Genomic DNA, 24251 nt, shown 5'->3' with positions numbered 1-24251 from the left:
TGAACTCACAACTCTGAGATCAAGACCTGAGCTGAGATCAAGAGTCAGACAGCTAATTGACTGAGCCACCCAGGTGCCCCAATTTAATTTAATTTAATTTAATTTAATTTAATTTAATTTTAAACAGGCTCCACACCCAACGTGGGGCTTGAACTCATGATCCTGAGATCAAGAGTCTCATGCCTTCCCAATTGAGCTAGTCAGGCACCCCAACAGTCTTGCTTGTTGTGATTTTTTTTTTAACTTCAAAAATGAAGAGGTCTTGGGGCGCCTGGGTGGCGCAGTCGGTTAAGCGTCCGACTTCAGCCAGGTCACGATCTCGCGGTCCGTGAGTTCGAGCCCCGCGTCAGGCTCTGGGCTGATGGCTCAGAGCCTGGAGCCTGTTTCCGATTCTGTGTCTCCCTCTCTCTCTGCCCCTCCCCCGTTCGTGCTCTGTCTCTCTCTGTCAAAAATAAACGTTGAAAAAAAAAAATTAAAAAAAAAAAAATGAAGAGGTCTTAAGTCTTTTTTTTTCTTTCCTTTCCTTTTTTCTTGTGTAGCTGTTCCAAGTAAAATAACTGGAAACATTCAATTCTAACATCAACAATAATAGTAGCCACTAATATTTATATTTGAGCATGCACTATGAAACAAATATTGTCCCAAAATGCTTGATATGTGTCATCTCATGAGACAGGTGCTATTCTTATCTGTATCTTGCATCAGGGAAAACTGAGGCTCAGCGAAGCTCACTGATGAAGCTCACTGACTTGGCTAATGTCACACACCTGGAAAGCAGCAGTTTTCCAGAAAATTTCAGTCCATTTCATTCCCCAGTCCATGTTTTTCATCCCTGCACCATATTGTCATACATATGACTTTCAACTAATCCAATTTATCATCCATACATCGGTCAACTGTACCTCTTGCCTTTCCCATGGAGCAGATATCTTCATGGGGCAGGGGGATAAAGTGATTAGAAGTTTCCTCATTTGGGGAAGATCACCATTTTGGGAGATGCTGTCTTTCAGAAAGTGGTTATTACTTCCAAATACTCCTATTGTTCCCAACTATAGATATACTTATGGAAGTAGTTTCTTTCTTTCTTAAAGATCATGACTTCCTTTAAATTATAAATTTCACATGCACATAAGAAGCCCCAGAGAAGAATCCTACCTATTTTTACTAAGGCCAACTTGTGAAACCCACATTTTTGAAAATGACAAGCATAATAGGATTAACACTTTGAACTTTCATAAAATAGTCATCAAAATTTAGAACTTGAAAGAGGCACGGTTCCAGTGAAAACTATTATTATTGAACAAGCAATATCTTTCTAGGCTATGAAGATAGATAGCACCCATAAAAAGATATGGCATCCACATTCAGTTTTTAGCCTGTGAAATAATGAACAAGAATCACAAATTAAAAAAAAAAAAGGAAGTTCAACTTCATACAATAAAGAGCAAACATATGTAAATCATTACTCCCTAATAGATCCCACATGCTTCATAAATAGTTTGAGTAAATTCACCATTTCAAATCCACAATAAGCTAACAGGAACCAGGATTCGGGTGGGAAGTGGGAAAGCTGAAGACAGGAGGCAAGATCTGCACTAACATTTGAGGGAACTATGTTGTTCCCTTACTACTTGTCCTTTGTCCAATCATCATCCATCACAAGGATACTGTTACCCAGAACCAAAATTCTCATGATTTTATCAAGTGCAAAATCTGCTGAGGATGGCATCTACCCCAGTTTAGTGCCCAGGAATCCATACAGCACTCCCCTGGTGGCTGAAATTCACAGACACAGACATCCGAGAGCATACCTTTTTCTTCTTTTTACAGGTGATACTAGATTTCTTGCTATTTTTCCAAATAGATCTGAAGGTTTCTGAAGAGATTTGAGGAGTGACTGTAATTTTTAAGACTGGACATTTACCTGATGGGGGAAAGAACATAATAGTAAATGCGTAAGATATTTCACAACTCCATTTAATGGAGTAAGTCTGGGGCTTCTGAGAGGGGCATTCTCCCACATTCTTATTAGCTGGGCCATATTCCTTTCACTTAATACCTTTTCCCTATATCTATATCTATATAGTTGTTTCTGTATTTATTTTGAGAGGGGGAGTGGCAGATAGAGAGGGAGAGAGAGAATCCCAAGCAGGCACCACACCCTGTGGAGAGTCTGATGCCCGACGTGGGGCTTGATCTCACAAGGTCATGATCTGAGCCAAAATCAACAGTTGGAGGCTCAACGGACTGAGCCACCCAGGCACCCCTCCCTCTTAATGTGAGTGATCCATAACAATTTATTTCTGTAATAACTTCTTACCCTAGTCCTTTCTTTTCCATTCCTACTGTCATATGTTTACCTGGATAATTCCAGTGGCCTTCTAACTGGTCTTCCTAGCCTCAGACTTTCCCAGCCCCAAATTCATTCTGGGCTCTACTTCCAGATTAATCATCTGAAAGTGAAATTCTAATCTTGTCTTTCATTGCCTCTAATACTTTATTGGCTCATCTTTTTTTTTTTTTTTTTTTTTTTTTTTTTGAGGGGGAGAGATTGAGCATGAGTAGGGAAGGGACAGAGAGAGAATCCTAAGCGGGCTCTGCACTGTGAGTGCAGGGCGAGATATGGGGCTCGAATTGCGAGATCACGACCTGAGCAGAAATCAAGAGTCACCACTTAACCGACTAACCTACACATGCTCCCCTGGCCCTTCATCTTTAGTGGATCTCTCTTGGTTTTTCTTGTCCAGTTTGCATTTTAGCTTCTTTCTGGAACAGAATCTCGAATTTACTTTGGGGTTCCACTCCCCTGTGCTCTCAGGGTAGACAGGCACATAACCCATATCTGATCAATTAGTGGATTTATTCTCCCTGGCACAGTGATGTGTTAACAGCTATGCATGTGACTCATGATGGTCCAATGAAATCAGGAGAAAGGCTCTTTCTTAGCTTAAACTGGCACAATGTAAACTTCTAGCTAGTGCTACCCAACTTGCCACTGTGCGGGAAGAACCTGCTTGAGAATATAGTCAACACAGAAGCAGAACTTCCAGGAGATGAAGGTAGGTAGTGTTACTTGAGTGTAACTTGAGTGTTACCTGAATCCACCTGGACCTGTAGCTAGAACCACCCATGGGCTTTTAGTTATATGGGTCAACAATTTGTGTGTATGTGTGTGTGTGTGTGTGTGTGTGTGTGTGTACTTAAATCAGTTTGAGTTGGTCTTGTATCACTTGAGACCAAGATTTCTCACTGATTTTCCTATAAAGACCTGCAATATTGTGATTAGAAGAAATATATATATTTGGTCATTCATATTTCTCATATATATTTGGTCTTTGTCCGTGGTTCCTGGCTCCCAAACCCTTGGAATTTCCTGAGCAATAAGAGCAATGGGAGCATCTTTTCTTATAAGATTTGGTCTCTTAGGTGTATGTAGGGGAATGGGTGAAATAGGTGACGGGGGTTAAAAAGTACACATCACGATGAGCACTGAGTAATGTAGAGAATTGTTCAATCACTATATGGTACACCTGAAACCAATAGAACACTTATGTTAGCCACACTGGAATTCATTTAAAAAAGAAGATTTGAAAAATATAACATTTGGTCCCTTGTTCTCAGTTCCTGAAAACACCTTAGAGCCACAAAAGGGAAATGGGTGCCTTATAATTCATAACAAGCCCCTTTCCACCACACTGGAGTTTATGATAATGAGGTGATTTTTTCGATAGCACCTAAGGATGGGGCTGGTTGCCAAGGGAAACCAACCATAAATAGAGGGTTAAAACCTTCAGTCCTACCCCCTGATTTCCAGGGAGGGGAAAGGGGCTAGAGGCTGAATCAATCACCAGTGGTCAAGGATTTAATCAATCATGCCTATGTATGAAACCTCCATAAAAACCCAAAGGACAGGATTCAAAGAGCTTCCAGGTTGGGAAACCAGAATGCTTCTGTGTGCCACCATGCTGGGCCCCAAACTCCATGAGGACAGAGCTCCTTTGTTTGAGACCTCACCCTCTAAATATCTCTTCATCTGGCTATTGATTTAATATCCTTGTAATAAACCAGTAATCCAGTAAATAAGCTGGTTTCCTGAGTCCTATTAGCTGTTCTAGCAAATTAATAAAACTCAAGGAGGAGGTCATGAGAACCTCAGATTTACAGCCAGCCAGTCAGAAGCACAGTAACAACTTGGACTTGTGATTGGTGTCTAAAGTGGTGGTGGAGGGGAGGGGATAGTCTCGTGTGACAGAGCCCTTAACCTGTAGAATCTAATGCTATCTCCAGATAGGTAGGGTCAGAATTGAGTTGAATTGTAGGACACCCCGCTCACATTTGGCAGTTGTTTCGTGGTCAGGGGAAAGACCTATGCCCACACATCAAAACTGGGGTCAGAATAATAAGACTCAAATACCTAGTATGCCATTCCGAGAGCCTGTGTCAGCCCATCCTTCTTTTATTTCCCATGGCACTTGCCCTTCTCCCCCTTCCTGTTTCTCATCTAGCCAAATGTCCAGGTCCTGCTTGCATCACAGGTGCCTAAAGCTGTAGTTTGTGGAGGCCAGAATACACTAGGAAGAGGCTAGAAGCAGACAGGTAAGTAAGACATATGGTTGAGAGGAAAATTATGAACCTTAAAAATAGTACTGAATGTCACCTCCAGAAGGTCAGTTGAGGTTGAAACATGAAAATGGTTGTAAGGGTGTGAGAACAAATCAGGCTGGGCACAGTAAAAGGTAGTGGAGGGCAAGGTGGATGAATATGGATAAGGGACCAGGAGGTATAAGACAAAACAGTTTGTAATTTCAAGGCTTGGAAAGGGCCAGAAACCATGTCGCTGGGGGCTTGAGTGGCACATATGTGCCTGGAAGAGAAGCAAAGTCAGTGTCCTATTTGGATGTTTTCCTCTGGTGAGCAGTGCTTATTGATGCTTGGTGTGCTGGGGTCATTCCATCCTACATACAGGTCATCACAAAAAATCAGGTGGGGTCGCAGGGAAAGTTGCTCTGGAACCTCAGGGTGGGGCTGGGCCATAACAAAATCTAGGGCAAGAAGTCTCCCAGGAACGTGTCTAGATTGAGAGGTTGAGCAGTAGCCCTTCATGTTTCCTGGGTCTGATTTTGGCCCAGTGTCTTCCATGTTCCCTTGTAGAGCAGCAGGTTATACAGACATAAGTCTGCTAGGTGACATGAGGGGCCATGCCAAATGTCTAATATAGACCTTGGTGTCTCACTTGGGCCACTCCAGAGGGGTCACTGGCTGCAAAGGCCTCTTTGACCACATCTAGGGTAGAAAGGACCAGTGGACCTATTTACTGCAATCTAAAAGAGCTTAAGGCAAATACTTCTAGTTCCCTGCCTAATATCTTTTCTGACTTTTCTTTCTTTCTTTCTTTCTTTCTTTCTTTCTTTCTTTCTTTCTTTCTTTCTTTCTTTCTTTCTTCTTTCTTTCTTTCTTTCTTTCTCTCTCTCTCTCTTTCTTTCTTTCTTTCTTATTTTCTTTATCTATTTTGAGAGAGAAAGAGGGAGAGAGGATGTGAGCAGGGGAGGGGCAGAGAGAGGGGAAGAGAGAATCCCAATCAGGCTCTGTGCTGTCAACGCAAGCCTGATGTGGGGCTTGAACCCACAAATGGTGAGATCATGGCCTGAGCCTAAACCAAGAGTCAGGCGCTTAAATGACTGAGCCACGTAGGCGCCTCTGACCTTATTTTCTAACAGAGCTCACATTTTTCTTATGGCAGTAATGTTCCCAGTTAAAAATTAGGGATGAGCATGTGACATGCTTCTGGCCAACTGCAAATAAGCAAAAGTTGCTGAGGATTTCTGAGATTCCCTCATACAGGTACCAGCACTATCTCCTTGTCCCTTTCTTCTTCTTCTGGTCTGGAATGGAGATGGGAGGCTTTCAGTGAAGCAGCCACCTTAAAACTATGAGGATAAAAACCACCTGCTAAGGTGGTTGGTGGAGAAAGAGAAAGGAATGATGTTGGGGCACATCTGTACCTGCTCAGTCTTCCTCTACTTGATTAAGCCACTATAGCTGGTTCTATTCCCTGTAGCCAAACATCATCTCTCACTGATGCAGAATTTAACAGCAAATAGGTATAAATCATCGTCATGGAGAAAAACAAAACTCAGAGTTATTTAAAAAAAAAAAAGGCAAGCACAAATGTAGAGGAGGACAGAGCTTCAATAGGAAAACAAGGTCTAAAGTCTTGATCACTGTGAAGCTGAGGGAGCAGTGTGGGATGCATGGCTCATCTGTGAGTAGTGCCGGGGCTGCAAACCACTTAAAATGGGGCCAGGAGTATGGCAGGCGGGGCCAGCTTAAGGCCTCAGAGGATTCACGTGGCAGCCAAACTCACAAAAGACTGTCATGATCCCTGAACACCACACTTTTGGTCATCCTTTTCGCTTTTCTTTACGAAACTCTAGCCATACGGCAATGCTCTATAGCGTGTGAGGCCTTCAGTTCCTTAGTGGAAGCTGAGGTGACTTCAGATAGTATTAGATATTGACATGGAATTATATAACAATGAATCACATGGTAGAAAGCTATGCACTTGGGGCGCCTGGGTGGCTCAGTCAGGTAAGGGTCCAACTTCAGCTCAGGTCATGATTTCGCAGTTCGTGGGTTTGAGCCCCATGTTGGGCTCTGTGCTGACAGCTTGGAGCCTGGAGCCTGCTTCGGATTCTGTGTCTCCCTCTCTCTCTCTCTCCCCCTCCCCCAGTCTCTCTTTCTCTCTCTCTGTTTCTCAAAAATAAACATTGAAAAAGATTTTTTAAAAAAGCTATGCACTTTTCAATTCTCTAAAAATGTAATCAAAGTAATGCATACATATAGCTAAAAAATCAAATAGGGCTAAAAAGTTCATACTGAAAAACAACAGACCCTTTCCCTTCCCTCAGGCTTTTCCTCCAAAGAAAACCACTTTTAACTCATTCAGCTGTTGTTTTTTTCTTTTGTATTATTTTTTTTTTGGTTTCACGTTTTTACTTAAATTCTAGTTAGTTAACATATAGAGTAATATTGATTTCAAGAGCAGAATCTGGTGATTTATCACTTACACATAATACCCAGTGTTCATCACAAGTGCCCTCCTTGATATTCATTCAGCTGTTTTTCGTGAGATTTACTGCCTTACTCCAAAGAAAGTGCTTTTTATATTATATGATATTTCCATTAAACATTTTACGTATTGACTGTTATCCTGTCTTCTCACCAAACCTCTCAACAGTTCTATTTCAAAATTTTTAGTTAAATCAACACTTGTTGTATTGACTGGTATGGTCATATTTATTTTGTTCACAGTATTTTTCTTACTCATAAAACTTTTAAGATTTTATTTTTAGGTAATCTTTACACCCAATGTGGAGTTTGAACAATCTGAGATCAAGAATCACATGATCTACTGACTGAGCCAGTCAGGGGCCCCAATTATATAACTTTCTTCTGAGTTAATAGTGTTAATTTTTCATTTGCACAGTTTCCTGAGTACCAATTCTAAATATTTCCCCCAATTTCTTTTATTTTTCATACACCCATTAGTATTTCTTGCAAAATACTTAAGTATTTCCAAAGCTCGATTCAGTTTTTACCACAGTATTCCTCCTTTCCAAAGTCTTCTATTTTTCTGTCCATTTGGACTAGTTCTGATCTTCAACCATCATCTGGGATTCTGTTTTCTTTTTCTTTTTTTTTTCTTTTAAGTTTATTTATCTTGAGAGAGAGCTCAGGGGAGGGGCACAGAGATAGAAAGGGAGGTAGGGGAGAGGAAAAGAGAGAGAGAGAGAGAGAGAGAGAATCCCAAGCAGGCTCTACACCATTAGCGTGGAGACCGATGAGGGCTCAATCTCACGCACCAAATGGTGAGATCATGACCTGAGCCAAAATCAAGAGTCACTTAACCAATTGGACCAGTCAGGTGCCCCTGGGACTCTCTTTTCTACTTTTCTATATTGGTTCTCCTGATTTCTGGATTCTAGATTCTTCATCTTTGTGGTTTATTCTGATTTTGCTCAAATGTGTTCTCTGGGAGCTTCCTAGGAAACAGAGGAGGCAAAGAGTTTGAGTTCTTGTGTACTGAAAACTACTTTATCCTCATTCTTGGTTAGAAGTTGGGAATGTATAAAGTTCTCATAGAGTTTTCATGGCAGTGCCTCATTGTTTCTAGCTTCTGGTTAGAAGTCTGAGGTCATGCTGATTCTCAGTCCTTTGCACAGAAAATACAGTATTTATCTGTAATTGTTAGACTTTGCCCTTTATTCCTAGTGTTCTAAATGCCATGGTGATATAGCTTTTATCATTCACTGTGCAGGGCACTCAATGGGCTCTTTCAATATACAGATTTATGTCTGTTAGTTCTGGGAAAGTTCTTGATTTATTTGATAATTATTTGATAATGCCCTCACCCCACTTTTCTCTGTTCACTCTTTCTGAACTATGAGTTAAATATTGGTGTTCACAGACTGATCCCCTCTAATATATTCTAATTTTTCATCTTCCTATTTTTGTTCTACTTTTTAAAGCCTTACTTGAATTCATCTTTCAACATTCATTTTGAAATTTTTATTTTGGCTATCATTTTTACTTGCCAAGAACTTTTTCTTATTTTCTGATTATTCTTTTTTCATAGCATCCTGTTCTTGTTTCACAGATGCATTATCTTCTGTTTCACTGGGAGGAGTCATAACTAATTTCTTTTCTTAATTTTTTGTGTTGTCTCTTTATCTTCAGAGTTCCCTTTTTTCTCTCAGGCTTGGTTTCCTATATCAAACTATTGCCTCAAGTATCTGGAGATGTTCGGATTTCTGTTCACAGTGAAGCATGAGGCATCCAAAGGCTTATGGGAAGCTCCTCTGTAGGAGCAGGGCTTGCTTACCTGCTGGGCTTCTTTGAATGATGAGGGCATGGCCAGGTGTCAGCACCTGTTTTTCCTTTCTCTGGGCCTATCCAGTTTTCAAAGAATACCCCAGTCTTCTACATGGCTTTTGGCCTCCGGAAGCAGGGCAGACAAAGAAGGCTGCAGTAATGGTAAAGGCTGTGTCCCAAGTGTTGAGTGTGTAGAATTTTCCCTAATCCTCCTCTTTTCAGCTTCTTACTTCACTCTCATTCTCTGCCATGCTGGGTGTGCTGGGTCTGCTGAAGGGCTGTTTAATTTTTCTAGGGAAAACTCCCTAACTGGTCTTCCTTCTTCTGTCCTCACCTCTCCTCCAATGTATTTTCAACATAGAGCTAGAGTAATCCTGCTGAGATGTGGGTCAGATCAGGTCACTCCTCTCAAAATTCTCAAATGTCTTCCCATTCTCAATAGAGTTAAAAACTAAAGTTATCATAATTGCCTAGAAGGCCCCTTGCCCTCCATGCTTACTTCTTGGGATTTTTTTTGTCCTATGACTCTCCCATTACCTCTCACTCCACTCCAGCCATGTTGGCTTCCATACTGGTTTTAGAACACACCAGGTAGCCTCCTGCCCTAAGCCTCTGCACTCACTGTTCGGCTTACCTGGAATTCTCGTTCCCCAGATATACATGGCTTGCACCCTCACACCTTCTGGCCTTCACTCAAATGTTTCTTCTTCGTACAGCCTTCTCTGGCTATCCTAACTAAAACTCCCAATGCCTGACATACATGCTTTATCTCCTTTTCTTGCTTTATTTTTCCCTTAAGTATGATCCCCATCTGATATCTGATATACAATAATGTGTATTTTACTTCTTTTTATAGTTGGTTTACTGTCTGTCATTCACTAGGAAGTAAGATCCATGAAAGCAGGAATTCACTGCTTAACTCAAACAAGGCCTGGCATTTGTGTGTTGTCCCGATCAGATGGAGTAGCCATCAAATGTGGGGCACTCCGATTGGGTGGAGGCCAGGGGCACAGGCGATAAAAGAGTTCACCCAAGGCAGAACAAAAGAGATAAAAGTTTACTGAATACATTGTAAGGAAGCAGTGGGCAAGACAGCAAAGGAGACACTGTAACGAAGCACGGGTGAGGAGCCACAGTTACAGGGCACAGTGAGGAGGTAGTAAATGTATGGAATTTTCCCTTTTTGATAATTTTAGGAACTGTGCCCACTGGTAATTGGTTAGTTAGGGCCTATGGTTATTTAGAGGTGGGTTGCTTCGTGAGCCTGTTTGCATTCAGCTCAGTGGTTACTGTGGGCCCTTTGGCCTTGCTCTACAGCATTAATAAATTCATGTTGAAATAAATAAATAAATCAGTAAGAATGAATAAGTGAAACGATCCTTAAGTATTCTGTTTTTTTTTTAAATTAGTCAAAAAGCAACCCTGTAAGATGTAGACAGTTCAACCCTCTGCTAACCTTTCTTTTTTTTTTTTTTTTTTTTTGTAACAAGTGAGGTTGCTGATGTTTCTGAGGAAGCTTTCATTGTGTGTGTTCCATCATTAAAGGTAGTTCAATAAGAATTCCTTGGTTGGCAAATAAATTACTTTAGGCTATTAATTTGGATTTCATGAAAGAAGTAGAATTAGAAATTAGCTTGTTAACTTGCAAATGATAAGAACACAAAAGCAATCAAAAGAAGAACATTAGTTCTATAATCAGTGATATCACTCATTGCTTTTAATGTTTAAAAGGATCCATTAAGGCTAAATGGCAAGAGATTTCCCTGTAGAATCCAACCAGCTAACCCTGTTTTGAGGAGTCTTTCTAACAACCTGAGGTGCTCCGTGGAAACAAGTCATAATTATTTTGGTTCAAAATGTGGATGTATTAAAGCTACTCATGATGTATACTACTATATTTGGGAAATTAATACTTCCTTGAACTATAAGTTGTTTTTAAATGCTTTTTAAATGAGAATCTGTATTTTCAGGTGGGTATTTCATAATTGTCTTCCCTACTTATGCAAATTGAACTATTTACTAAGCAAGCACAATGTTTTGCAGCTCCAAATAAGTACTCAATGAGAATCATTTTCCGTCAAATCATCTGAGACTGCCCATCATTAGCACTTAACTACAATAAAGATCAGAACACTGCCTGTGGTATTTTATAATATCTTTTGCCACAGGGTATAGTGAGTAAGTTACTCCCATACTAAGGAAAACCAAATGAAATCATTAACCTGCTTTCAGTTTATTAAGCTCAAATTAAAGTTAAATTTAAATTATTTTTAATAATTCCATTGAATTTGAATTCAATTCAAATGGACTAGGAACATGTTTTGCTTCTCCAAAATAAAGGGATAATTTAAAAATCTTGGAATCATTCGATTGGCTTGTGAAGAAATGGCAATGCAGTAGTTTTAATCTTTTACTTTTATTTTTTGAGAGAGAGACAGAGAGTGTGAGCAGGGGAGGGGCAGAGAGAGAGAGAGAGAGAGACACAGAATCCGGAAGCAGGCTCCAGGCTCTAAGCTGTCAGCACAGAGCCTGACGCGGGGCCTCAAACTCATGAATTGTGAGATCATGACCTGAGCCAAAGTCAGACACTTAATCTACTGAGCCACTCAGGCACCCCGGTGGTTTTAGTTTTAAAGTGGTGATTACTTCACTATTGGTGAAGTAATAGTGTAATTCTTGTAAAACTGCCACTGTTAAAAAAAAAAATGCAACCTAAAACTATGCCATGTCTCTAAGATCATTTTATTGAAGAGATGACAAAGACCAATACTTCTACTACTTAATTCTCTCCACATAACCTGCCAGATAATGCACCAAGATCTCTCCCCCACCCTTTTTAAAAATTTCTATTTAAGAGAGAGAGAGAGAGGGAGAGAAAGAGAGAATCTTAAGCAGGCTCTGACTGGAGCCTTACACGGGGCTCCATCAAAAGACCCTGGGATCATGACCTGAGCCAAATCAAAAGTTGGACACTCAACTGACTGAGCCACCCATGTACATCTCTTTCCCCCTTTTAAACACTGAATTTGGATGTTCAAATCTGTTTATATGTCTTTCATTGAGCTTTATTTAAAATGGCGTTACTTCATCCCTCTGTCAGCTGTAAGTACGGCTATCGTTAATTCTGGTCATGCATATTAATAAAAGGAAGAGGGCAGCGTTGGCCAATGTGTAATAAATAACTCATTCCATATGTGAGTCTCTCATTTTCAAAGGATTACATGGTCATAAACCACCCTTACTGCTCTCCCGATGTCAATCAAATTGAAGCCATCTTTGATGGTCCAGAAAGCACATCAGAATCTTATGAGAGATGTCACCTGAGTTTTCCAATTGCTATCTGGAGGAATATCTGCAGGTGGGTTGGGAAGGAGAATAGAGAATAGGACAGAGTCCCTCAGAGAATAAGTGAGACTCAGAGAAGAGAGGGAAAAGAAAGAGCAACTGAGAAAATTTCACTCTAATGACAATCGTTACAGTAGCCCCATCCCCCTTATCTGGGCTTTCTCTTTCCACAGTTTCAGTCATCAGCGGTCAGGAAGCAGATGGGTTTCCTTCTGAGGAGTCATCAGAAGGTCAGTAGGAGCTTAATGCCTGTCATTCTCCTCACTTCACCTCCTCACGTAGGCTTTGTTATTTCACATCATTACAAGGGTGACTCCAGTACAGTAAGATATTTTGAGAGAGAGGCAAGCCATTTTCACATAGTATGTATTTATTTATTTATAGAGCATGAGCGGGAGAGAGAGGAAGTGGGGGAGAGAGAATCTTTTTTTTTTAAGTTTATTTATTTTTTGAGAGAGAGAGAGAGAGAGAGAGCACAAGCAGGGGAGGGGCAGAGACAGACAGAGAGAGAAAGGGAGTCACAGAATCTGAAGCAGGCTCCAGGCTCTGAGCTGTTTGCACAGAGCCTGATGTAGGGCTCGAACCCATAAACTCTGAGATCATGACCTGAGCTGAAGTCGGACACTTAACCGACTGAGCCACCCAGGCGCCCCAAGAGAGAGAATCTTAAGCAGTCTCCACACTCAGCATGGAGTCCAACGCCTCAATCCCATGACTCTGGGATCATGACCTCAGCCAAAATCAAGAGTTGGACCCTCAACCGACTAAGCCACCGAGGCACCCCCACATAGCTTTAATTACAATATACTATCATAAGCATTCTATTTTACTATTAGTTATTATTGTTAATCTCTTTCTGTGCTTAATTTATAAATTAAACTGTCATAGGTATGTATTCATAGGAAAAAACCTAGTACATACAGGGTTTGATCCTATCTGCAGTTTCAGGCATCCACTGGGGATCTTAGAACATGTCCCCCACGCATAAGGGGAGACTACTGTACTTAGGTCAAAGATGACATATGACATCCTAGAAGTTCTTGAACTCTGTGCAAATCACTGGGCAAATTGGTACAAGGGTAGGCGGTTTATGATAGTGCTCTTGGTTATCACTTAGCTCAGACCAGTTATTTAATGAAAAAAGTAGAGCAAGCTGTGAGTAGAATAGCATTTAGGAGTGAATGGATGTGGACAAGTGGAGGGGAACACAAACTGAAAACACTCTACCTGTCTTTCTGGCTCTTAATGCTTCAAGTATGTCAGTAGCAGCCATTTCTCCCAGGACATTGTTTCCAAGGTCAATTTCCCTTAAGTGAGCAGAGTATTTGATCAGGCTGGACAAAGAAAATGACAAATCAAAATGGCAATGTTACTCAAAGAAACTCAATCCACTTATTTTGGAGTATGATCTTTCTTCTTAGGTCCTCAATACTCTCCTTGACCCCACTTCCAAAGATGATGCACTGACCCAATTTGAAAACTGAAGATATCCTGAATTCAGGCTTTTCCAATTTAATCTCTCTAGATTGGATGGCCCCCTTCAGCAAGTTGGTAGGATAAAGACTTAGTTGCCTTCAATATTCCATTCATTTATTTATTCATAAGATGTGGGGGTTGTGCAGGGTTTCCCAGTCTTTTAGATTTTGCACACCGGTAAAATGTCAAAAACTTGGGAGGGAATGGTTTGGCAACTTTTAGTATGTCAAATAAATAGCAATTCTCACCTTGTCAATAAATAAAAGAACAAATATTTTTACATGAAATTAGGAAGGGCATAGTCTCAAAATAAAGGATTGCGTTTAAAATTGAGTAAGTTTAGCTTTATGAAAAATGAACACACCATCTTTTTTTTTTTTTTTTTTTTCTAATCTCTTTGAGGATTATTGAAAATTCCTTCATTCCCTAGCACTGGCCTGACAACTGGTCTTTGGGAATCTCTGGCATGATGAGTGGATGTGAAATCTGGGTGAAGGCCTGGGTTCCTGGTTAGCTTATACCTCCTGTCAACCGTGTAGTCATGGGCAGATCATGTGTCCTCTTGGGTCTCACCTTTCTCATCTGTAAAACTGGCCTCCAAATTGGCTGTTCTGCCTATTTCATAAGGTTGTGGTGAAAACAGAATGAAGCAGTTCCTGTGAAAGTATCTTGCAAAATGCAGTATCAATGATGCTACCATACTGAGTGCAGGCTTATTAAATGCATATATGTCTAACATTGCAGAGATTAAAGGAATTTAACTCATGGCCTCTGCTCTGAAAGAAATTATCATCTGACTTCCAATAAAACAATTTTGAGTCCTTACTGAGGATATGAAATTTTAGTTAGGATCAGTACTGAATATAAGGTCATTCTCTTGCTCCCTGTACACATTTTCTATTGATTCAGCAGCCAGAATTCAAGGGTGGGGCTGAGTGGTTCCACCAGACTCTCCCTCTCAAAGGTCTTGCTCTCCAAAATAGCCTGTCTAATCAGGACTTGCCTGGCTTTGGCTTCCTGAACTGCCTGCCTATATCCAAGTCCTTCAGGTAAGATGCCTGCCTATATCCATTCCTTCAGGGATGCTTCAGAAGGAAGCAGGAAGAGAATGAAGAATGTTGAAGACAAACTTCACAAGTCGACAATTTTACATCTAACTCTGATTCCAGAGGCCAAGGATTTAATCACTATGCTATTCAGCCTCGCATGAATTACGGTTCTTTATACATCAGATGTGATGAGGGCCACCCACATGCTTAAGCACTTGCGCCCAGCACAAATGGGCCTTCCAAGGGTAGGAGTGGAGCTGAAATCTGCCAAGCTTTGCTGGTCAAGTCCTGGGCCCTGGAGCATAGACCTAGAAAGGTTAACCTCCTCCCGCTCATTGGCCAGAGGTGGTACGTTTTTTAACTCATCTGCCCAGAGAGGCTCTTTTTCTAATTTGTATAAAGGTACTTGCTGGAGCCCTAGGCACTATATTTAGCACCTTTCGTGATCTAATTTAACCCTATAAGAATCTCTTGAGTTAGACACTATTATTATCCCCATTTTTACAAAAGAGGAAACCGAGTTACAGAGAAATTACGATAAAAACAGATAGGTTAAAAGTAAGAGGACAGAGAGAGGTATATCATATTAACATTAATCCAAAGAAAGCTGAAGTGACTATATTAATATTCATCAAAGTAGATTTCAGAAAAGGGAATATTATCAGAGACAAGAGAAAAATATTACTAGGGACTCCATAATGATAATATGGGCCAATTCTTCAAGTGACTTAATCTTAAATATTTTGCACCCAACAAAAGATCTTAAAAATATATGAAACAAAACTGATTAAACTGCAAAGAGGTATGAACAAAGTCACAATTCTCCTCTCAACAACTGATAGAACAAGTAAACAGAAAATTTGTAAAGATACAGAAAACTGTAACAATGCTGCCAACCAACTAAACTTCATTGACATTTATTCACATTCCATCCAAAAACAGCAAAATACACATTCTTTTCAAGTAAACATGGAACATTTACCAAGACAGATCATAATCTGGGCCATAAAACAAGTATGTTCTCCAATCACAGCAGAATTTAATAAGAAATCAACCAGAGAAAAATATTTGAAACATTTACAAATATGTGGAAACTAGGCCGACAGGTCAAAGAAATCAAAAGGAAAATTAGAAAATAGTTTGAATTGAATGACAATAAAAATATGTATCAAAATTTGCAGGATACAATTAAAAAGTCCTTGGTATTAATATAACCATTTACATTAGAAAACCAAAAAGTTTAAAATCAGTAACTTAAGCTTCTACTTTAATAAATTAGAAAAAAAAGCACATATTAAAGCCAAGGTAAACAGAATAAGGGAAATAATAAAAATAAGAATATAATGCAATGAAATTGAAAAAAACTAAAACATTAGAGGAAACCAAAAGTGAGTTCTTTGAAAAGGTAAATAAAATAGATAAAATTCTAATCACATTTATTGGGGGGAAAAAAGAAAACAAATTATCAATGTCAGGCACAAAAGAGGATACATCACTGCAGATCCTCCAGATAGGAAAAGGATGAGAAGGAAATATTATGAATAACTTTAAGGCAATAAATTTGAAAAGTTAGCCAAAATGAACAAATTGCTTGAAAGACATAAACTACCGAAGCTTAACACCTTCCTCCCCAAATAACCAGAATAGCCTTCTATCTACTAAAGAAATTGAATTTGTAGTTAAAATCTTCTCATAAAGACAACTCCAGGTCCAGATGTCTTCACTGGTGAATTTCATCAAATATTTAAAGATAAAATAATGCTGATTCTACACAAATTCTTCCATAAAATAGAAAAGGAGGGAACACTTCCTAACTCATTCTGTAAGGCCAAAATCACCTTGATCCCAAACCAGAGGAAAACATTACAAGAAAAGTAGAGACCAATAGTCCTCATGAACACTGATGTGAAAACTCTTACCAAAATGTTAGCAATATACAAAAGGATAAACCATCAGCAATACAGTAAATCTAACAATATATTAAAAGGGTAATAAAATGAAGTTTATTAATATAATTATTATAAAAATAGTAGCAAAGTTATCCAAGTGGGAAATTCCTAACTTTCCTAAATAAAGAAGTAAAGCATATTAGAAAAAGAATCTTTAGGAGTGCCTGGGAGGCTCAGTCGGTTGGGAGTCCAACTTCGGCTCAGGACATGATCTCACAGCTCGTGAGTTTGAGCCCCGTGTCGGGCTCTGTGCTGACAGCTCGGAGCCTGGAGCCTGCTTCAGATTCTATGTCTCCCTCTCTCTCTGCCCCTCCCCCATTTGTGCTCTCTCTCTCTCTCTCTCAAAAATAAATAAACATTAAAAAAAAAAAAAAGAATCTTTTTCTGGTAAAATAATAGCCATCAATCAAGACCTCAAGTTTCCAACCTTGGCATGTTCTGTTGCCCTTGATTACCCTAAGGTGCTATAAGTACTAATATCCTGACATGGTATAACCCGGAGTCTTCTACTGGGCAATCTTTCCTATTGTGCTGCAAATGCTGACTTGTGGCTTGGCCCACTGGGTATTTGGATTCAGGAGAGCTGGACAGAGAGATGTCCAGGGTTGTCAGCATAAACATGGCAAGAAAATATTCTGTTTTCCAGGAGCTTTTGAGAAATGCTCTTTCTGCCTAAGTAGTTTGGGACAACTTTGTAATCAAAAACAAAAAAGTGCTCACACTTGAGTAGTCTGCCTTTCTTCCTCAGGTCACATAGCTGACTTTAGGGGAAAAAAATCTAGAGGTCATAACTCCTGCCTTTCCTCTGTTGCCAACTTCATAAAATGGGGCTTCTAGTGAGGTCTTTGGGACCACTTTGTGGGCTCACATACAACTGTCTGCCATTTTTATGATTTCAGGATTTTCCTTAAGATCACAAACCAAGACCAAGGTGGGTCCCTGCTTTCCTCTCAGAGCTAAAAACCCTCACTTAGCACTATTAATAAACTGCAATTAAATTGTTGTCCCTACAATTTAACTAAAGCACCGAGTTTTAGAAGGTGAACAAATAAAACCTCTTAATTTTCTACTCACCGTGTTAAAATTTGAGTGAATTCCAACAAGCCATTTTCTCCTTCTTTTCCTTTTCCATCTATGCCATTATCTGCCAAATACAATTTCACTAACCAAGGACCAGCCGAGTCTTTAATTTTTTTGATTCCTATAAGAAAATAATAGTATTTTGTTATTTTTAGATAATAGCTCCCCCACTTACCACCAGATAAGTTGATTTTATTTTTAAGATTATACTTATCTGACTTGTGTGAGTAGATTTATTTTGGAATATATTCAAGGAAATAGATGTAATTTAAGAAATCCTTTAAAAAAGTACTCAGTACATCCTTTATTCTTTATAATAGCAAGTCCCAAATTGCTCTGTATGAAAGGAAATCTCACTTAAGATTTAAATTGTTGCCTTTACTTTGGCTAAAGAGGAAAATCAATGTTTCTAGAAATTTCCTAGTAGAAGATAAGCAAGTTGTTCACTGATCCTAGGGAAGTGATAGTCCTTACCCAGGGATTCAGAATCTGCAAAGTTGTCACATTTTTTGAACTCTAGGAGGACAAATGTGAAGTAGAAAGAACCATCTTGCCTTTGTAGACTTCATGACTGAGGTCAGTGGTCCTGGAATCTAATTTACCCCCATTGGTCCATTCAGCTTTTATGAAGTTCAGTGTCACTCAGTGCTATGGAATGGCATCATGTACACATTTAATTTATACCCATTCAAGTTTAGGAGTTTGGCAAAGAGAAAGACAGGAAGAGGATGCAGAAGAATAAATAGCCATGGACATGCCAGCTAATTCACTCAGTAAGTGTGAGATGGGAAATCTGAGTCTCTGGTCCCAAAGCCAGATTGCCTCCAAGTGTTTGAAATTATATGCTTTGTGTACAATATAACCCCCTAAACACTAGCCAACTACTTCATCTGGGGCTTAGCTAACAAACAATGACCTGTTCCAAAGTTGGCAAGAAACTGCACGGGACTTGGAAATAATATACCTCTATACATTTATTGTGTGGGCAGTTTATTTATTTTTTAACATGAAATTTATTGTCAAATTGGTTTCTATACAACACCCAGTGCTCATCCCAACAAGTTCCCTCCTCAATACCCATCACCCACCTTCCCCTCCCTCCCACCCCCCATCAACCCTCAGTTATTCTCAGTTTTTAAGAATCTCTTATGGTTTGGCTCTCTCCCTCTATAATTTTTTTTTCCTTCCCCTCCCCCAGAGTCTTCTGTTAAGTTTCTCAGGATCCACGTAAGAGTGAAAACATATGGTATCTGTCTTTTTCTGTATGACTTCACTTAGCACAACACTCTCCAGTTCCATCCACGTTGCTACAAAAGGCCATATTTCATTCTTTCTCATTGCCACGTAGTATTCCATTGTGTATATAAACCACAATTTCCTTATCCATTCATCAGTTGATGGACATTTAGGCTCTTTCCATAATTTGGCTATTGTTGAAAGTGCTGCTATAAACACTGGGGTACAGTTTAAAGGATTGTAAAGAATCATTTAGCTAGGGGTGCCTGGGTGGCTTGGTCGGTTAAGCGTCGGACTTCGGCTCAGGTCATGATCTCACGGTCCGTGAGTTCAAACCCCGTGTCGGGCTCTGTGCTGACAGCTCAGAGCCTGGAGTCTGTTTCAGATTCTGTGTCTCCCTCTCTCTCTGCCCCGCCCCTGTTCATGCTCTGTCTCTCTCTGTCTCAAAAATAAATAAACGTTAAAAAAATTTTTTTTAAAAAAAAGAATCATTTAGCTATACACTGATTTTGCCTAATATGCTGACTTGAGAACCTAATCCCAAGGGCTAGACAGGACTCTTCTGTACTTGAATTCATTCAACATTCAACACATTTTTTTAAAAGAGTATGTTCTTTGTTTAAAATTTTATTTATTTATTTTGAGAGAGAGAAAGAGAAAGAGAGCAAGGGGGGAAGGGTAGAGAGAGGGGGAGAGAGAGAGAGAGAGGGAGAGAGAGAGAGAGAGAGAGAGAGAGAGAATCCTAAGCAGGCTCTGTACTGTCAGCACAGAGCCCGACGTGGGGATCAAACTCAAGGACTGTGAGATCATGACCTGAGCCGAAGTCAGATCCCCATCCCAGGCGCCCCTTCAACAGATATTTTTGAGCTCTACCAGATGTCAGGCACTGTCCTAGGTGCTGGGAATCCAACAGGGAACAGAAGAGACAAACTCCCTGCCATCTGAAGCTGACATGAAGTGATCGCTATCTAGTGTGTAGGAAGAACACGGAAGAGAGAAGAGTCAATGATAACCAAGTATAAGTTTTCAATTCATGAAAGAGAATGACTTTTTAGGGCAAGGTGATATAGCTGGACTTTTTGTTATTTTCCTTTTAGGGAAAGGTGCTATAGCTGGACTTTTTGTTATTTTCCTTCAAAACACAGTTGGAGGGATGAAAACTAGCCCATCATTTAGTTTCATTGGGGGTAAGCCTAACTTGTCCAAATGTATTTGTTCTCACATCCAGGGCATGGGAATGATGGCAAATGACAGCTGTTATAAATAATTTAACAGTGCTAATATATTAGGACGGTATCTGACACACTGTGGGTGTTTAATAACCATTGAACAAATGAATGAATCAATGAATAATAGAGTATAGAGTGTAATCATACTGTGGAAACTTTTATCTCACTGTTTATTGTTTTTCCAAGTACAAGGGAACTAATAATGCCTTGAGACCATTTATGAACACGAATAGGGTATGACTTTTCTATTTATAAAATCTCTTCACAAACATAGTGCCTTTGAAAAGTTAAGTTTACTGCTCAGAATAATTAATGATGTGGATACTGATCACATGTGGCACTCGTTTCTTATTGTCCCCTTTTTGCCAGAAAGCAGTGGTGATGAAACATGAGGCCAGTGTAGCTAAGGCCAAAGGCCAAATTCCTGTGCAGTTGCTGAGCACTAGAGCACTACAAGGAAAGAAACAGTTTTTGCGAGTCTACCCCTGCCACCCCACCGACTTAGCCAGCACGGCACAAATGTATGCAATTGGAGAGGAAGGGGGCTTCCGGGCCTGTGACTGGCCTGGTACAACTTGCATCCCCAGGGGAAAAGCAATCCAAATTCCCCTCCAACTGGTGGAAAGCAAGGTCGCAATGTCATCTCTGCTCATGAAAAATAACCAATTTGGAAAGTGCTGGTCCAAACCATTCTGCAGAATTTAGGGAGTCACAGTGCCCTGTCAGAGGGTAGGAAGACTGATGTTGCTTAGCACAGGGATTTCCTCCTTTGGGCCTTTATCCAAAATTTAAGCAGAACCAAATACTTTTCTCTGAATAGTAAACAAATTCCTCAGAGTAAAGAAAGGTGAGTACATACTCAGCCCCTGGTAATACTTGATCCACCCCAGCTGTATTCATCCCAACCTATTTTCCCCCAATCTTAACATTTCTTTAAAACAAAAACAAGTTCACAGACAATGACTATTTTAATTTACACTCCTCTGTCTCCGAGAACTTAGTGGCGGCACAGCAATGCCAATTGTGACTAAGAGGCAGGAGGGTGTAGAGAAAGCAGAATCCCTGGGTTTAAAACCTCTCTCTAAAAAACTCTGTGGGACTCCCCAGAAAGCCACTTACCTTCTCTGAACCCAAGTTTCCTCGCTGCTCTAACAGAGATAATACTCACTTCCTAGATGCACTGGGAGGATCGACTGGGAAGCATGGTGAAGTAATGGTTGTAGAGGTACTTAGTACACAACAAATGTTACTGCCTGTCTTCTCAGTTTCATTTCTGGAAACTGTAAGTCATTGAAACACTGGAATGAGAGCGGCCCTGCTGGAAAACCTCCTTGTGGAAGGTATCTCCCCTTCTGCCACCGCCTCCCTGAGGATCAGATACATACTTCTTATAATTGCACACCTCCTCTGGAAGTCTCTCCACAGATCCGTCTGGACTCACCCAACCTTGTGCTTCATCCCATTTTCTCTGTGGTTAATTGCCAAGATCCCCCAACTGTCCCTGACTGCAGAATCTTTCACCCTCATTGAACTGGCTATCTGGTCCTTTCAGATTTCCCTCCTAAATATACCTGGACCATCTTTCTATCACTGCACTCTGCACTTTTGCTCCTCATGTCTGAACTATCGTGATAGCCTCCAAACTGGTCTCTCTCCCTTCACCCAGATGTCCCTTTTTCCAAAACACATGCTGCAATGCTGCCCAAGGTTCTTTTCAAAAATCCAATTCTCATCATGTCACTGCCTTGCTTCAGAGGAATCATGGCTCTAACTTTGCACACAGCAGAAACCCCAACTCAACTGTATTCATGGCTTTTTGGCCACGTGGGTCCTCTGGCCTTTTCAGCTACACCTCCAGCCACTCTCTCAGTGACCACTATGCAGTGAACATCACATTTCCCATACACTGAACACTCTGTGCACTTTCACCCCCTGAGCCTTTTCTCATGTGGTTCCCTTTGCCTAGAATGCCCTCTCTTTCCCAGTTGATAAACCTCTTTTCAGTCTTTCTGGAAAGAACTCTATTTCCTATGTGGGCCAGTACTCAAAGGTCAAGTGTAAAAAATTTTCATGGAACCAGAAGCTCCCCCAGAGAGGTTCCTCATTTTTTCCCCTCACTCTCTGGTGTCTCCTGGGATCACCAGGACAGCTGCGCATTGCATATTCTCTTGGACATCACACATTCTATTTGGCTTAAGAACTACTCAAATGTTCATCTAAAGATGCCAGGTCTGAGCAGGACCTTCTTCTTAATAAGGCTGATTAAAAAAAAAAACAAACAAAACTTGCTTAAAATAGTTTCCTTCCATCAACAAGGAATATGTGTGATTTCCTATGTAATTACCACAGATTTATAAACCAGAACACTGACTGCAGGACTTAAGGAGGCAAAGTGTAATTAGTGTTGGGTGATTCACACCTTGGACCTTGGAACATGTCCACAAAGGTTTCCATTGTTTGACTATCACTCCAGGATAAAATCCCAAGTAAAATAATTTCAGGATATTAATCAGTAACTTCTGGATCTGGAACCAATAAAACTGTTTTGAAGATTACATCTTGTCTTTTAAACTTGATGCTTGCATTCCTTAATGCCAAAGTGTTCCTATGGACCACGGCTATGTTATAAACAATGCCTTCTTTGGGGAAGTGAATTTGGCACTTGGGTGGCATTGGTACTGTAGCAAAGGTCTGATCAATCTCAAGCTTGTAGACTGACCATTTTATGGTTGGATTTTGCTCTCAGTACATGTCTAAGTCATGTACTGGCCCTCCTAGTCCTAAATCCTTGACAATTAAGACACCTAGAAACTACAGTGTGGGGTTTGGGCTAGGAAACAGAGCAGGCCCAGGTGACAGGGCACGCCTGAGTCCTTGCTGAGTCTTTTAGCAACTTTTGGGGCCTTGAGGTGACATGGCAGGACCTGCTGAATGGGGCTCAGGGACGCTATCTTATCTGCAGAAGACTATTCCTGATGACCATTCGGTGACCTCCCATCTTTTGCCATATTCTGGCTCTTTATGGACCTGACAGGCTTGTGATTAGGCATAGGCCAGAACAGATATCACTCACTTGAGTGTTAATCACCCTTCAGACCCAGGGTTCCCAAATCCCACACACCCCTGGTACAGAGCCAGGGGGCTCAGACATAGGCCAGACTGGGTCTGGAAGAGACAGAGAAGCTGGAGCAGAAACAAGCCTGGGTCCTGTTTGTTCTGTGGTGTCCAAGGCAAAGAAGAGGCATCTAGAAGTCTCACTCTGCCTCCTGATTTTCTTCACTGAGCAAAATAAATCAAGAGAAGGTGATCTGATTTTCTTTTAATTCTAAAGCAGTGGATCTCAAAGTGGGCTAACAGCATCAGCAACACTTGGGAACTTGATAGAAATGTAAGCTCTTCAGCCTTACCTCTGCCTACAGATTCGGTGCTTTGTGGGGCAGGGCCCCACAATCTGTGTTTTAATGAGCCTACTGGGTGCCTCTGATGCTGCTTGAGCTTGAGAACCACTGATCTAATGAATCTTCATGTTCAGTGCTGCTTCGAGGCAGGACTGGCTTAGATGAACAGATGTCTAAATTCTGCAGGCACAGAAATGGAATACTTTTCCTCTTCTATCAACCTACAACTGGCTGCTAAATGTAAAATTGTCAGGTTCTTGTAATTACACGTTTCAGGAGGAATAATAAAGGGTGTCAGGCTTCTGAATGGAGGTTTTGATTCATACAGTATTGTGAGTTCAACTTTCCAAGCAACAGGCCAAAGCCTCCTGTCCACAAAGGGGCAAGCATACAAATAGTTTTGCTGTTTCCAATTGGGACCAAATGGAAACCATCTGGACTCCACCCTTAAGAGGTTAATATAAATCAGCTCCATCTGACTCTTTATTTTGATGCAGGTAGAACTCTTCTACCAAAGACAAAACTCACCCCCAACCAAATACCTTATGACTGAAAGTAATTATCCAATGTGGGAAGCTATTTTTTCACTTGCTTTGTGAACTCTGGAAAATGGTCTGC

At 40.5% G+C, this 24251-nt stretch overlaps 1 protein-coding gene across 2 annotated transcripts in view; it reads right to left on the bottom strand.

Moving 5' to 3' along the window:
* Nucleotides 1-502: 502 nt before the first annotated feature.
* Nucleotides 503-24251, bottom strand: part of LOC115524061 — a 51432-nt gene continuing 27683 nt past the window's right edge. Inside the window, exons 8-11 of one of the 2 annotated variants that reach the window (XM_030330410.1) lie at nucleotides 17765-17891; nucleotides 13444-13550; nucleotides 1812-1924; nucleotides 503-1376 (exon numbers count right to left, since the gene is read on the bottom strand). In XM_030330410.1, the coding sequence (XP_030186270.1) occupies nucleotides 1365-1376; nucleotides 1812-1924; nucleotides 13444-13550; nucleotides 17765-17891 (359 nt within the window). In that variant the 3' untranslated portion in view covers nucleotides 503-1364. The other variant, XM_030330409.1, reaches the window with a different exon arrangement.

Source organism: Lynx canadensis, chromosome C2 (assembly GCF_007474595.2).
Source record: "Lynx canadensis isolate LIC74 chromosome C2, mLynCan4.pri.v2, whole genome shotgun sequence".
In the NCBI taxonomy this organism is placed as follows: Eukaryota; Metazoa; Chordata; class Mammalia; order Carnivora; family Felidae; genus Lynx; species Lynx canadensis.
This window is presented reverse-complemented; position numbering and strand designations above follow the sequence as displayed.